At 39.2% G+C, this 17,491-nt stretch overlaps 1 protein-coding gene across 1 annotated transcript in view; it reads left to right on the forward strand.

Annotated features, from left to right (window-relative positions):
• cftr (CF transmembrane conductance regulator) overlaps window positions 1–17,491 on the forward strand; it is a 135,151-nt gene that overhangs the window by 5,300 nt on the left and 112,360 nt on the right. Inside the window, exon 3 of the mRNA XM_039761403.1 lies at window positions 12,768–12,879. Within this exon, the coding sequence (XP_039617337.1) occupies window positions 12,768–12,879 (112 nt within the window). The remainder of the gene's footprint in view (window positions 1–12,767; window positions 12,880–17,491) is intronic.

Consider the following 17,491-nt stretch of genomic DNA (forward strand, 5'->3'; position numbering starts at 1 on the left):
GTATGCTTTGGGGGATTGTCATGCTGGAAGATCTGAACTGTCACCCCAGTCTGAAGTTAATGCACTCTTGAGCTGTTTTTTTTCAAAGACTTCTCTGTATTTGGCTGCATTCATTTTACCTTCAGTTCTGACCAGTCTTCCTGTCCCTTACACTGAGAAGCTCCTATATAGTATGATGATGTTACTTCACTGTAGGGATGGTATAAGGTGCTTGGTGATCAGTGCCTTTGTTAGACATACTGTTTAGAGTTCAATTTTAGTCTCATCAGACCAAAGAATCTTTTCCCTCATGCTCTCAGAACCCTTTAATCTGTCATATGCCTTTCACTCAAGATTGTCTTCCATCTAGCCACTATACCACAAACTCCTAGATGATGACATGCTGCTGAGATGGATGTCCTTCAGCAGAAGACATCTGAAGCTCTGTTAGAGTGACCATTGGGATTTTGATCACCTTCCTGTCCAAGGCTTTTCTTGCCCAGTTACTCAGTTTGGCCAGATAGCCAGATCTTAGAAGAGTCCTTTTAGTTCCAAACATCTACTATTTCACAATTATTGAGGCCACAGTGTTTCTGGGAATATTCAGAGCTTTGGAAATGGCTTTATACTTTTTTCCTGATCTGTTGATCTATTTGATTGTGGAGGTCCACTGGGAGTTTTTTGGTCTTTATCCCTTGATTTTTGTTCTGAGTTGCAGTGTGAATTGTGGAACATCATATACACTGGTGTGTGCCTTACTAAAGTATACCTAATCAATTCAATTTGCCACAGGATAATTTCAATAAAGTTCTAGGCACATCTCAAAGATAATTAAAGCAAATAGGATGCACCTTACCAACAGCAAATGGTCTGAATACTTATATGAATGATGGATTTCAGTTTTTGATTTTTAATAAATTTACAATTATGGGTTACTGAGTGTAGAGTTAAAGATGCTAAGATTTGCATTGGGTGTGACGAGGATGGATAGGATTAGAAATGAGTACGTTAGAGGGTCAGCTCAAGTTGGATAGTTGGAAAACAAAGTCAGAGAGGCGAGATTGTGTTGGTTTGGACATGTGCAGAGGAGAGATGCTGGGTATATTGGGAGAAGGATGCTAAGGATAGAGCTGCCAGGGAAGAGGAAAAATGGAGGGCCTAAGCAAAGGTTTATTGATGTGGTGAGAGAGGACATGCAGGTGATGGGTGTAACAGAACAAGATGCAAAGGACAGAAAGATATGGAAGAAGATGATCCGCTGTGGCAACCCCTAACTGGAGCAGCTGAAAGGAGAAGAGTGTAGACAGATGGGCAAACATAGCAAATTTATCAATTTAAAATGAAATCTAAAACACAATGAAGTGGGAAGAGGGGTTTGAATACTTTCTGAGTCCACTCTGTATAGTTATATTATATATATATATATATATATATATACTGTAAATATATATATATATATATATATATATATATATATATATATATATATATATACTGTAAATATATATATATATATACACACACTTGGGATTTATTAGATACACCTGTTGAACTGCTTGCTAATGCAAATATCTTATCAGCCAATCTCATGTCAACAACTCACTGCATTTAAGCATGTAGATGTTGTCAAGATGACCTGCTGATGTTTAAACTGAGTATCAGAATGGGGAAGAAAGGTGATTTAAGTCACTTTGAACGTGAGATGGTTGTTGGTACCAGATGGGCTGGTCTGAGTATTTCAGAAACTGCTGATCTACTGGGATTTTCACACACAACCATTTCTGGTGTTTACAGGCAATGGTCAAAAAAGGGAAAATATGCAGTGAGTGCCAGTTCAGTGGGTGAAAATGCCATGTTGATGCCAGTGGTCAGATGAGAATGACCAGACTGCTTTGAGCTGATAGAAAGACAACAGTAACTCAAATAACCACTCATTACAACCAAGGTATGCAGAAGAGCATCTTTGAATGCACAACACATTGAACCATCATCACTACAACAGCAACTTTTATTTATATAGAACATTTTCATACAAACAATATACCTCAAAGTGCTATACAAAATGAAATAAAAGGAAGTTAATGTAAAACATAAACAAACAAGATTAAACAATAATATTATACAGTATGTAACAAAGAAAAAAAAAAGCCTGAACTGTTGATACAATGCAGAACGGATTCATGCTTTTGTTTGATGCCAAATTCTGACCCTACCATCTGAATGTTGCAGCACAAATCGAGACTCATCAGACCAGGCAACATTTTTCCAGTCTTCTGTCATCCACATTTGGTGAGTCTATGTGAATTGTAGCCTCAGTTGCCTGTTTTTAGCTGACAGCAGTGCCACCTGGTATGGTCTCCTACTGCTGTAGCCCATTTGCTTCAATGTTTGAGCTTCAACAAGTCGTCTTGACAATGTCTACCTGTCTAAATGCAATGATTTGCTGACGTGTGATTAGCTGATTAGATATTTGTGTTAGCAAGCAGTTGAACAGGTGTACCTAATAAAGTGGCTGGTGAATATACACATACAGACTTACATACACTCACACTGGATTCAGGAACATGTGTACATATTTATATATTGTAAAATGAATAGCCTTGACACACGTAAGAAGGTTCTGGCTCAGGTACGTTATGGGGTGTTCTACTCCATCGATGCTCTGGCTCAGCACGGCACCAAGACCTGTGTCCAAAGTGTCCATCTGGAGAATGAAAGGCAAAGAAAAATCAGGTGCTTTCAATATAAGGGTCTGCTTAAGGTCACAAAATGCAGCGTCTGTAACATCATCCCATACCACGTGATTAGGTTTCCCCTTCCTTGTACGATTTGTCAAGGGTATGGCTCTCTCAGAAAACCAGGGTACAAACTGACAATAGTAGCCCACTAAGCCGAGAAAAGCCTGTACCTGCTTCTTGGTAATCGGACAGGGCCATTTTAAAATGGCATCTATTTTGGAACATTGTGTTTTAACTATACCCCGGCACACTAGGTAACCTAAAAATTTGGCTTCCACCAATCCAAAATAACATTTCTTTGGATTAATACGAAGACCGGCATCCGCTATTGTTCGTAATACAGCCTTAACCTGTTGTAGGTGTTCCTCCTAAGTGCTGGAATAGATAAAAATGTCATCCAAGTAGGCAGCACTATACGAATTATGGGGTTAAAGCACTTTGTCCACCAGACGTTGGAAGGTAGCGGGAGCCCCATGTAATCCGAATGGGAGTGCACGATACTGCCAATGTCCACTAGGGGTGCTGAACGCTGTCTTTTCCTTAGCAAAGTCCGTTAAAGGAACCTGCCTGTATCCCTTTGTCATATCAAGGGTAGTCAAAAATTTGGCATTTCCTAGGTGCTTGAGGAGGTTGTCCACTCTCAGCATTGGATAGGCATTGAATCCTCGAGACTTGGTTAAGCCTACAGAAGTCATTGCAAAACCTTTGACCAACATAATGGGACTGGACCAGGGACTATAACTCTCCTCTATCACACCTAGATCCAGCATTCGTTTGATCTCCAACTCTATTTCTGCCTTTTTTGCTTTGGGAATCCAATATGGGCATTCTCTGACTATAACCCCGGGTTTAGTCACGATGTTATGCGCAATCAGGGAGGTTCGTCCGGGCTTTTTGTTCACTACCTCTGGAACAGACAGGATAGCTGCTTCGAGCTCCTGTTGCTATAGGCCAGTCAAATTATCACCGAAGTTAAGGTTCAATTTATGAGGCATGGGATTTACTGTGGTTGGCCTGGCCATCTATTAAGACCACTGTATTTTTTGCAAATTTAAGGGAGTCATCATTCCACTGCTCCATTTTAAATGAATCCGGCGTCTGTCTAAATTGAAACTGCAGACGGCTGAGAGGATCTGTTCCGACCTCAAGGGGCATGGTTTCGAGCCAAGCCAATGCAGTGCTTGAAGATGACGTGTCATGATGTGACGGCACGGCCGTTTCCACATTACTGTCAGAGGTTGAAGTCTGACCCTCTTTCAGCTCTGAACACGGTATGGAGGTAGCTGAGGATGCGGAGTTAGCGTCCATGACAAGACCTAATGTGTTTGGGGGATCAACGAGTGTTATACCGTGGGTTTTGTCAGCTCAATTTCTACCTAGGATTATGGGGAAGGGAGGATTCTCGAGGACTGCCACCACCATTTTTCTTAAAACTCCGTTTTGGCTGATGTAGCAGGCGGCGGACTCATATGATCGGACATCCCCATGAATGCGGGTTAGACGGGTCTTAGTTTTAAGCCATTGTCGTGGCAACACTAAATGGTGAGCAACAATGGAAATGTTACTGCCAGAGTCAAATGAAGAAGTAACCTTGTGCCCATTAACTATCGCTTCTCCCATATTTGAAAAAGCCAGAGGGTTAGTAAAAGCGCACTGCCCCCTCCCCATGTCTCTCCACAGACCCCCACATCTCCTCTGTGCACCAGGTTTTTCCGGAGCTAGCTCCGCAATGTGAGACTGGGACTTTTAAGGCAGGGACGCAAATTCGTCTGGGTTCACACGGGTTCTGTTCTGGATCTCCCAAGCAGGTTTCCGCTCACAGATGATCTATGATCTTGATTAAAGAGATCATATTTTCGCACATCTGTCCCCAGGCTAGCTGGGAAATCTCCAAAGGGAGCGCGTTTATGAGCAAGGCACAGGCTACCTGCTCTACAACCTGTCGGGCATTCCTTTCATTTGGCCTCAGCCAATTCCCAACTTTCACCCAAAGCTTGTATGCATGCTCTTTGGTGGACTCATTTGGGTGGAATTCCCAGTCCAATACATTTTTCGCCTGCCTGCCTGAGGCACTCCCACATTTATCAAAGGTTTTTACCTTTGTGGGACATTGTTGAACAGCCCCCTTACTCAGGAGCCCACAACTAGTCTCCGGTGTGTTCCCTTCTGAACCTGGCTCTCTTCTGTAGGTCCCTTGTCCACTAGCCCTAGATCCCTTCACAGGTTTCTGGGTCGGAACCCACTCTAGCTTCCTCCTATACACACTGACCAGCCCTCGCTCAGCGACGTGGGAACAGTACTCTCCTACCTGACACTTCTTGGCTTCGTGATTTTGAGGGTGTGTCAAGGCTTTTTTCTGGTCTGGCTTCCGGTTCCATAAGGAGGCCATCATCCTGCCGACTATGCCACTGTAAAATGAATAGCCTTGACACACGTAAGAAGGTTTGGGGCAGCCACCCATATACTCTCCCTGGCTGCAAAAGGGTTTTGACACAGCACTCATGAATTATTTTGAGTTCTCCACTGAACTGCCTAGTGGAGGAGAGATGGCGGCTTTATAAGCCGAAAGGTGGAAATGATGTCATCTGGCTGGAACCAGAAGTGACTTCAGTCTAGGGCCCAGAACTGAAAATGTTGTTGCATCAGGCAGGTTTTCACATTTTTGGCCTGTAAAGATAACCAAGGTAGGTTTAGTGCATCCTGCCACCCCCTGACCTGGTGGGTAATTAACTCCACTTGGTCCACTCAGCTCACTCCTTGTCGCACTTGTGTGACAATATATATATATATATATACTGTGTATTACTGTGTATATATATTTATATATATACTGTATATATACATATATATGAAGTAGCATAGCAAATGCCCATTTTTAAATTAAAACGGGCTTAATGGTACAACAGTAAGTCTGTCTGTTTCAATCGTGTCATGCATTTGTGACCCTCTGTTTACCAGGTATGCTAGCTCTTGTTGTTATATTTCAGCTGGGATTCCTTCCTTGCCTGGAGTTCATCTCCTTGTTTTAAGTCCTTTTTGTCCATTTTTGAATTACTTATATTAATGCTACTTTTCTGCGGTGGGCTGGCCACTGCCCGGGGATTTGTTCCTGCATTGCACCCTGTGCTGTCTGAGACTGGCTCCAGCAGACCTCTGTGACCCTGTGCAAGGATATAGTGGGTTGGACAATGACTGACCGACTAATGATACTTTTGTTGTTTATTTAAATTATTCCTTGTTTTTGATTTAATCTCTAAGTCCTGTCAAATTACACAACTTTTGTCATTGGGTATGTAAGATTTTTCAATTGCAGTTGGTGATCTTGTCATTTTATATATACTAGGCTGACCCGCCTTTTAAGGCGACCGACTTTTAAGTTGACCACTTCTTAAGGCAATTCAATATGTAGATCAATTTGATATTTGATACAAACTCATTAATTTGGTTATATTGCATTTGAGCGGTATTACTTTAATACTCGTAGTTTCTGTTATTTTTGTGATGAAATTTAAACTTTTTTTCTATTTCGAGGTCGCCCTTTTGAACCCCCCTGATATTTACTATGCGGTGAGGCATTTGTACTCCATCAACATTAATTATTTCCAGAGACATAATTTTGTCTATTTTTCCAACGCATCGCGCACAAAAGCAAGGGAACGATGGGAGCACCAGAACTCTGCTCACATCATGTCGCGTCGTACCGCAAGCTGCAAGTAGTAAGTCTGTGATAAGTGGAATACCGCTACGCTTTCCACTCACGGGACGGAAGGACAATCCCGACCGCTTTTATATAGTAAGAAAGAAGAAGAAGATATCGCACAGTCTGGAGTAGAAAATCATCTTTTACCTAGAAAAACGAAACAACAAATCCCATCGTGCATTGCAAAATGGACGGGGCGTGTGTGAAACTCCGCGCCTGCGTAGCACTCACGGGACGGAAGGACAATCCCGACCGCTTTTATATAGAAGGATACTGTATATATACACAAGTATTTGTGTGTATGTACATGCATTTTATGAGAAAGCAGTATGTTGTTTGAAGCACAGAAAAATATGTTAGTAGTATTTAATCCTCTCTTGAAAACACTGTGATGGAAAAACAGGGTTTCTGAAAGAATGCAAAACTAAATGAGTTTTAATATGTGCATGTATATATACTGCAGTAGACAGATGGTACCCACTTAACAGTCAGCAGGCATCAGCACAGCATTATTTGGTGTTGTGAGACACTGGTGTCTATCCCACCAACACTTGGTGCCAGTCTTTTGAGCACACTTACACACATATCCACTTTAAGTAAACCAGTTTAGATTTGTCAACTGACAAAATAGAGTACCTGGAAAATACAGAGAGATCAAATGCCATGCAGGTATAGGATTCAAACCTAGGACGTTGGGGGTGTGATACCACAGTGCTAACTGTTCTGGCAACGTACCATGCAGTTGAACTTGAAACAAATGCAGTTTGATGTCCACTGAAGTAAACCCTGGTATTACCAATTTTTCCAAAATAAAATCAATGATTAACAAAACAGAACATTCTAACTCCCACCTAATACAATTCAGCAGATAGTCAAGGCCGAAACCATCCCTAGACAGGACAAAAGTTTATCACAAGGCCTAGTCATGCACAAACCTACCCTCACAAAAGGCCACTTTTTAATTGCTAGATAATCCTAGAGGCTTGTTTGTGGGAATGTGAGAGGAACATCAGAATGATTGGAGAAAAATGCATGCTGAAACAGAAGAAAACAAGTGGCTATGGGGTTCAAACCCAGCATACTGGATACACTAACACCACCGTGCCAGCTGCAATGAGTAACTTTAAGTTTGCATTTTCACAATTTACAAAGAGGTTAACAATGTTATTATACGTAATAATTTGAATGTGTGTATGTATATGTGAATGCAAGTTTTTAACTAAAAGATTGCAGCTTGTCACTTAAATTGTGTTTGACTGGCTGTTAAATGATGACTCCAGCTGGAACAAATGAACTATTTTATATTTTATTTTCAGAACTTTAAGTAATTCTCCATATATAATCTGTATGACCCAGATTTACATTAGCATGTAAGTCAAACCCCTCTAGGATGTGTTGAAATCTAAATAATTGACCTCAGAGTTAACATTTGCAGTTCACCATGGAATATGTGTCCCTGTTATAAGCCATTTCTTATGAGATTTGTAAAAGCAGTGCTAAAGTTTGCGATGTGCCATCTGTTAGAATGACAAAAGCAATGCATTTTACATCTAAAAACATTTGTGATGTGCCATGTATTGGAATGACAGGGACAGTGCAACCGGACAGACACACAGACACTTATCCTTTTATTCAGATGGATGTCTGTATACTTTGTAATGTATTTTGCTCTTTCTTGATACACAGATTGTATACATATTTTATATTATACATGTATAATATTCATATTACATTCATGTTGTTTTATCTCTTTATGTTTGAATGTGTAGTTTCGTGTTTCCTTTGCATTTTATACATTTCACACTCTATTTTTAATTTGTGTGTGTAGATGTAAGAATAAATGGAATTGAATTGAATTTTACACAGCATATCTCTAAGTAAAAAAATTTCTTTGATAAATCTGTCAAGTTGCCTCTGGAATCTCTCCTTACCGTATCTGTATGAGAAACGTTGACCATGAAAAATGCAATCATGGCCCTTCACTCATCATTGTTAGTTATTACATTTTTGTTACCCGTTTGATTTTTGAAGCACATGATGATGAGATATGCATTGCATTCCAAGTTAAATATGAAATAAATGACGAAGAAGCTATGAACAAAAATCTTTCTGCATTTAGAACTTATTTCCAAGTACCTTCCTATGATGTAGATGCCTCATTAAACAAATCACATAACAGGATAATGTTTAATGACTCACAAGCCATGTTACATTAGTTGTAAATTAAACAAAATTTGTTTTACAGATAAAGTGGTGATAATGTAGAGTCTGATTTTTAGAATGCTTCTACTGTTAAATGGTAGCATTGATTTAAACTTTGAATATTAAAATGCAACAAATTGGCATTGGAACTGACCATTAGCAACTCTGAAAAATGCTCACTAGCACAAATTATATTTTAAAGAATATTTTTGCATCTGTATATGTTTGTAGAGGTTAGTGCTGTGCCAGCATTTGCCATAATTATGTATTATTAAACAATTTTAAAGATAATAAATCTATAAAGAATATTGTTCATCATCTTTCTATAACTAAGATCAATTTCTAAATCTCCAAAAAAGATTAATCCATCTGGCATCAAATGCTGGCATTGTTATTAAGTTTTTGAGCCTCAATGAAATGTACTTAATTTTATTAATAGACATTTATACACAAATAGATGTCCTCTTTTTTGTGTAAAGGCTGCTTGGGAATAAGGTGAAAAGTACATGAGAAATACTTTAGGTCCTTTTCCAGAATTCTATCTGAGTCTGGACTTCTTTTACAGTATGTGCCTCTAAGTATCTACTGCAGTTGTATTTAGTGTGCTACAAAGGGTAGTAAAACCATGAGAGATAAAAGACTTTCTACTCTTTCTTATCTACATTGCTTGAAATCATTTACCCATGTGATTACTTAAATTAGTATGTTTGTAAGGTCCAAAGAAAAGCGACTATAGTATACTGTTCTTGTTTACCCTGCCATAAAAGTGACATTAAGATTAATAACCTATGTTAGAGAAAAGTTCTTTCAACAAAGTGGAGCAACATGCTTGCATAAAGGATAAGTTGACGTTGAGGGAGCCTGGTTCTCACAGTTCACTACAGTAGGTTTTATAATACAACAGTTATTCTATTCAGGTGGAAAGCCAGCAGCCTATAAACCCAGTTGTGCATTGACGGAGAAGGAAAGCATAGGGGTGTATGTCCAGAATCTGTAGACAGCTGAAGCAGCCAGCGCATACATCATTTGCATCCTTGGGTGAATTTATATTGGAGCACTTCTTGTCAATATCTCTGTGTTAGTCAAATAATTATTATATTGCACTGAAAGATCCCAGCCTCATAAGCAGAATTCATTTGCCTGCCATGGTATATGTGACTACCATCGACGCACACAACATGGCACAGGACTGAAGGACCTGGATTCAATGAGCAGTGAAGCAAAATTACACCTTTGATAGGCTAAGTGAACTAGTCAATTTGACTACAGACCCACATCATTAGGAAAACTCATCAAAAACCTCAAAAGATTTTGGTGGACAGTCATCTTATCAAAAGATCTTGACTATATGTTGTTCTCTAATGCTAAATGAATCTTAGGTCTGTTAATTTTTGACACTGAAGATGAGCCACTTGAAGGTATGCTGTATATATAAACACAGGGAACTCCAATTTCTGTCCAACAAACCTTCCCTGAAGAAGGGGCCTGAGCTCCCTTGAAAGCTTGCATATTGTAATCTGTTCAGTCAGCCAATAAAAGGGGGTCACTTTGCTTCACTTCACATTACATCCTTAATGACAAACACATTACATCCTCCTAATACTAGAGTCCTGGGTTCAAACACACCACCTGGCCATTGTCCATATGGAAATTACGGGCACTATCTCTGTCTGGATTTTTCTCAATGAACTCCAGTTTTCCTCCCACATCACCAAAATGCAATGGAGGAACTACTCCTAAATGGGTCCTAGGCCACTGCAGGACCCACTCATGCACACATCTATATTCACACTCATCTGAGAGTAACTGATAACACTTTAGTTTAGGTACTGCACAAATGCATCTGTTACTCATTTACTGTCATGTAACAAGACCTTAACAAAGGCTTGTTTCGGTCTCAATAACACTTATAAAAGCATCAGTAAAGTGGTTATTCATCTCAGTAATAGGGCTTTCTATAAAAACTTCACTTTGGAATGGTCATAGCTGGTTCAGGAGAGACAGGTTTCCCTCACTATTACATACTTAAAATCTTTCAAATTCACAAGTAATATTAGCAGTGTATCAAAGTCTTTCAGTATGCCACACTAAGAAGAATAAAAGCTTTACTGATGCTTTGTAAGCATAATTTAGACCAAAAGGAGCCTTTGTTACATAGCAGAATGTGAGAAATGTACTATATAAATGTTGTGACACGTGGCTGGGGGTGATACCCAACCGGGTCACCCATGAGGACTGGAGGAGGGTTTGTGTCTCCTCCAGACCACAAGAGGGCGACCGCCCTGGTTGCTTTGGGGACCGCCAGGGGGCCCCCCGATGCCTTTGGAGCCCTGGACCTCAGCACTAACACCACACCCGGAAGTGCTGGGGGAAGAGTATCGGGGACACCCGGAGTGCTTCCGGGTTCACAGACAGTACTTCTGCCACACAGGGGAGTGCCAGCGGAAGATTACTGTAGGACACCTGGAGCACATCCGGGTGGATATAAAAGGGGCCGCCTCCCTCCACTCGAGGCTGAAGTTGGGTGGAAGTGGACAGAGCTCAGGAGGAGAGGCAGGAGGTGGCCTGAAGAAAGGACATGGCATTTGGAAGAGGCCTGGACTTTGGGGTGATTGGTGCTGAGGCACTGGGTTGTGCACTTATTGTAAATATTGTAAATAAACGTGTGTTGGGTGCCTAAAAATGATGTCCATCTGTGTCTGGGCCAGGTTCCACAATGTAAAAAAATATTATTATTATTATTATTATTATAATTGAGTTTGCAGTGCCTAAACTAAAGTGCTACCAGTTACCTCTCACATGAGTGTGAATATGGGTGTGTGCATGAGTGGATCCTGCAGTGGCCTAGGACCCATCTACGAGTAGTTCCTGCCTTGCACTCAGTGCGGCCAGGATAGTCTCTAGCCATCCATGACCTTAAATTAGATTGACCGGGTTTTGAGAATGTTATGTCATTCATATCACTCTCAAAGTCTTACTTTGATCCTGTGGTAATTAGTTAATGCATTAAAAGCAGCAGTTGAAATAAAAAACAGCGGATAAGTTGGTCCACAGTAATCAGTATAAGAAAATGTTAACTTAAACCTTAGGTTCCTGAGTGGTGATCTGTGCTGAGTTCACCTCAAAGTACATGATGCAACAATTGAATAATATTTATTTATTTAACAGATTTTTTATAAATCCAAAAAGAGGCTTCAAATAGCAAAGGAATAACAGAGAGTCAACAGTACAAGTGACAATCCATAGATACTGTTTTAAAGTAAACCTTATGTGCCAGTGAGGAACACATTAGGTATATCACAGGAATAACAAAGGGTCCGTCCATCCATCCATTTCCAAAGTCTGTTCTAGCTTGCAGGGACTGGAGCCTATCCCAGCTGCTCTGGGCACAAGGTAGGAATAAACCCTGGACAGTATGCCAGTCCATCAGAAGACCTCAACTTGAGCTAATTTTACAAAATCTCTAGAAATTAATTCATGATAAACCCTACAATGATATTTAGAGATATTTCACTTTTCAAACAAACAATGCATTTTGAACAACTGAATTCAGTAAGGATGTATTAGTGTGCTGTCTAATCCCTGGAGTCCCCTAAGAAATGTTTATCTCTTTTTTTTGTTAATGATGTTACTCTGTTTTGCACAGTGTGCTGTCTTTTATTTCAGCAGTAGCGTATTAAACAGAATGTTGAGAATGCTGTTTCTTGTCTTTTCATTTAAAGGAAACAAACACTGTATGACAATTATCTGTATTTGTCCTTTTCTTTTCTAACATTGACCACAGGAGGATCTCCAGAACCCTTACTATTACTTATTATTTTGTATTTGTTCTTGGATCACAGCAGTACTTCTCAAAATCACATTGCATGACCTTTACAAAAGCCAACCTCCTACAGGGTGATATATTGAAGGCCATATTTAAACTGCCAAAAATGTGGTCTAGTGAGAATCTGAACTTTAATTCCACTAATAAGTTTTGCTAGCGTGGAATTATTTAGGTCTTTAGGTCTTTGCATGCTGTACTACTAAAAATACTAAAATCTGCCAAATCTCCTGGGTTATACATTGGTTCATGTAAAAATGTCAGAAAAGGGTGCAATGGCCTCACTGGAGAACATGTCTGTTGAGGTTTCTTTTGTTTTTGGCAGAGAATGGGACAGAGAACTTGCAACATCAAAGAAAAACCCAAAGCTAATCAACGCGCTAAGAAGATGTTTTTTCAAGACGTTTCTCATTTATGGAATCCTTTTGTACTTGGGGGTGAGTCTGTCCTGTTTTTTTGAGTTATGAAAGTGAAGGGAAGAGGTGCCATTATCATTCCAACTTAAATATTTTTCTACTCATATCCGCTGAGTATTGTTCCTAGGGGGTCTTTTAATGGAATACCTGTGTTTTATATTACTCGGTATTCGGTACTTTCCTTTATTTAGTCACATCTAGCAAGGAGTGATTGTCTGTTGTGTTCATAAGAATGACTTCTGAACACTTTGAAGTCACTTCAGTTGTTTTTGCCTGGCACCTCCTGACTGACCGGTGTGAGAAAACCTCCTCAAATGTTTTAAAGCATAACTCATCTTGGTGTCTAGCTATGGAATATGCCAAGCTATTTTGGGTTCCCCCTACTTTTGGACTTCTAGACCCCAAAAAACCCCTAATTTTTAAGGTTATGTTTTGGACCATATTTTGTGCAGGATATTACACTCTTATGGTAAAGAGTAAACCCCAAAAAAACAGCAAAAATGGTCAGAAGCCACATCAACAGACCCCAAGGGTTCACCTCACTAATGGGATACAAGGGTCCAAATTTACTCCTTTTCACAAATCTTTGTAATATAGGCATGTGGAGTGTCATTTTATGCCATTTTGAGGTTAATGATCATGAATATGATAATATTTTTGATATTTGGTTCTTTACCAGTAGTCCTAGCCTCCCTAAGAGCCACACGCGGGAGGTTAAAAATGACAAATTTCAAATTTTCACATGTGGGGTATTGTTGTAGACTATTTCAAGGTCAGTGATTACAAATATGATGTCATTTACCAGTCGTCATCAAATGCTTGAACCCATTATTTCCAGGAACCCTAATATGCTATATTGTCTCGGAGGAACACCTAGTTCACTTTTAATGAGTTAAATTTACAAAACATTTGCTTAGCACCTATGAAAGTTATTGTAAAATCAATCCAGAAACTGCATTATTTAAAATTACAAACCAGTATAAAAACTTTTACAAAAAAAGGTAGTAAAATCTTGTCTAGTTTTGTCGAGAAGTGTAGCCAAAACAAGATCTGGTAAAACAGGAATGAGTGAAGAATCATCTCACCTCTGAAGTATGAAAGTCGAAAAACAGCATAGCGTGAAAGTCTGAACACTGGCAGCCATGACACACCATCAGACAGGTAGTTAGGAAACACACATTCTGATTGTTTTTCAATTAACTCAAAGGTGTACATAACCTAATCCATCCATTCTAGAATGGAGTACGTAATGCTTGCACAATGCATATAGCTGTAAAAACCTCCAAAACTGGGCATTACTTAAGAGGTTTGTTCACTCATTTAAAACTGCTCTTGTACAAGCACACACCAAAACAAACTTCAAATAGTGCCTGCTTCTCTCCAGGTTGCAGGCTAGTTTTTTTATATCCCAACTCATTTCCTGACCTTTAAATCACTGAATTATTATTCTGTGACAGGGCCCCTTGTATTCTACTCTCTAGGGGTCCTCGTGATTAACTTCTATGAAAACAATGTGACAATCCAAAGAGCCTAAGGCCATTATATAGTGCCATCACTACAACATCTCAAAAGTCACTTGAGTAGCCTTGAAAAACTTTTTTAACTGATAATTATTAGAGCTATGTAATTATTATTAATGAGTAATTTGTCTTGTATGTTTTAGATATACAGAATTTTGAAATATGTGCAGTTATTATAATCTAAAAGGCCCTTGCTTATTATTATTATTATTATTAATTCGGGACTTGTGAGACTACAGTAATTCAAATGACCTCCATGTTAAACGTGAACCACAGCGAATGAGGACATAAAATTCTAGTTCTTTTATTTGCATTGCTTTAATCAGTGCCATCAGTTTGTGCTGGAGCCTTAGTAGCTGTCAAACTGTTTATTGTTACTTTTACCGAGTAATGCGGGCAGCAAACTAGTACAGTCCTTAGAGCTGTTGGCTTGCCGCTTGAGAGCCCCGAGTTTGATTCCTAGTCTGGTTACAGGATTTGTACAAGTTTCTTATGTTTGCATGGCATTCATCAGGTAATCCACTTTTATTCTCCAGTTTATTCACACTTAAAATTAGTTCACTGTATGCGAGTGCAGGGATGAGCACACATTGAGAGAAGGATAAGCTCTGTTTCCATGGGACTCTGTAATAGTATAAGTGGGTTTAGAAAATAAATGAACGGATGAGTGTGACGTGTTCGTGATTAGAGCACTGCTTTAGACTGGTGTCCAGCCCAAGTTTAGCTTTTGTCTTGAACACAGGGCCGTCGAGGTAGACTCTGACTCTCACGAGACTGTAGTTGAAAAAAACAGAAAGTATTAAAAAGTAGTTGGATGGATGAACATACTGCATATTAAAAACTGGACGTACATTTCATTTAATTAAGTAAACATCTGAAAAGTGACAAAAGGTGATTTAGCCCAACATAGCTTATTTATCTAATATGTTCAAACTAAGGTTGAGCTAAGGTTTGAAGGTTTCCAGGATTCTTCTTACATGGAACAGATAAGTAGTGTAACTTTGGTGTGAGTAAAAGGGCTGCCAGTGAGTCAAAATATAATATTTTCATAATCACCATAAATTGCAAATTGAAACAGCAATTTCTCAACTCTCATAATAGCTTAACTTCCAAATCATGGTGAAATTGTGAACAAGATAATATCTGGGTTTTGGATTCCCCCATTTAGTGAATCTGCTTTCTAGAAGGTTCTTCCCTCCAGGTCACTTTAGCTTGACTTATCATTATATCGCAGTATATTTTTGGAACACAAAGTCTCAGGCAGCTGAGATACAAATACAGGGGGTCCTCAGGTTACGACAAAAATCCGTTCCTACAACAGTGATATAACCCAAATATTGGTGTCGAAACACACCGTAGCCTAAGTCACTTACTGTACCTATCCTAACACATTTGCAAAATCATAACCTAGAACATAAAAACACAACTAAGCCACAGAAAAAGGAAAAGGACATAAATATACTGTACTGTACTATACACTGTACTGTAGTAACATAAAAAATGAGTGTAAAAAAATCCTTACCTTTATTCCTTCTCACGTCTCAATTTTTTTAAAGTTTTTATGGGAGTGAGCGTTGTAAACTCGAAACGTTGTGTGTCGAGATGTTGTAACCCGAGGACCCCCTGTATTAAAAGGAAGTAAGTGCACAAATGTCAATAAAAGCAGTAACTAGCTGCTCTAATTCAAGCAATTGAGATTTCAACAGCATGTTAAATCAAATGTGTGAATTATGCTGGGGTCTGATGAGGTAGCACGCTAGTAAGCCATAAATTCGGTTTCCACGAATTCTACATTACACTTTAACTTGGCCATATAACATAAAGGTGTCAGTGATCACATGTCAGTGTTTCCCCACAGGTGTCTTTTGTTGTCTTAACCCCAGTAGAATACGAAGAGATGTCTTTAAGGAACTCACCTTTTTCATCTGAAGCCTAATGGACTGGACATGACAACTAAAAAACCCCACTTTACAAAAGCAATTTCAGTCCTCCGTGTGCCTTGGTTTCACTGGCAACTTCCGTGTGGGGTCTGTTTGGCCTGGGAAACAATTTTTCATAGTTTAGCTAGAAGGCCTCAGTCAATATATTTATCTTCTCTTTCTTCTCCCACAATACTGTCCCCTATAGAATGAACTCTAGGCCACTGCAACCCTGAACTGAATTAAGCAGGTTTTAGAACATACAGTATGCAAAGTAATTTACTCAGCAAGATCACTTTGAGTACATGCTGTGCAACAGTGTTTCGGCCTGTATATTCAATAACAAGCTCTTATAACATTAACAATGATAGGCATGGAGAGGGTTTCTCTGGAGGTTTTGGTGTACCGTTTCTTTAACAAATATTTAAAATAACAATAATATCAATAGTATCTTTAACACACCTGAAAATACCATTTGCTTTGAGACCTTCAAAATCCAAGCAATCCACTAGAACAAAGTCTAGAGATAACAGAGACAGCCTCTAGTAGACCAAGGCTGGGAGCAATGCAGGACTCCTTCTGTATAGATATGTCTGCTAGTCAGGCTGAGAGCACAAGGAATAGTATGGGGAACATGAACTCCAAGTGGCACTCACTAGACATGGTCATTTAAGAATACTTGGAAATGCTGCTCTGCTTTAATCAGTGGTGTACAGAAAGTGATCAGATTGACATCAGTTACATTGTGCTTGTTCTTTGTTAATTAACTATGGTGTAAAAATTATTTGCGTAAAAGAAATGGAAAACACCCTTTTTTGACCCTGAAGGAAAAATAAACAATTAACATTTGGTACATTTGGTCTGTTACTGATTCCACATACTGACTCTGATCCATCCATCCATTCTTCTTTTTCAATCTGCTCATTACGTTTTAGGGACGTCTACAGCATGACATGCAAGGCAGAGACCAATACTGGATGTGAAGACAGTTTATTATTGGGCACAATCACTCATTTATGATCAATTTGGTCCTATAAATTTATGTATTTTATGTACCTTTTTGGCACGAGGGAGAAAATAACAGTAACCAGGATGAGATTTAAAACTAGGCCCTTGAAACTGTTATGCAACAGCTGCACTACCAACTGTGCCATAATAATAACAAATTAATATTATGACAGTTACAAATTGCTG

This window comes from Polypterus senegalus, chromosome 8, assembly GCF_016835505.1.
Source record: "Polypterus senegalus isolate Bchr_013 chromosome 8, ASM1683550v1, whole genome shotgun sequence".
Taxonomy (NCBI): domain Eukaryota; kingdom Metazoa; phylum Chordata; class Cladistia; order Polypteriformes; family Polypteridae; genus Polypterus; species Polypterus senegalus.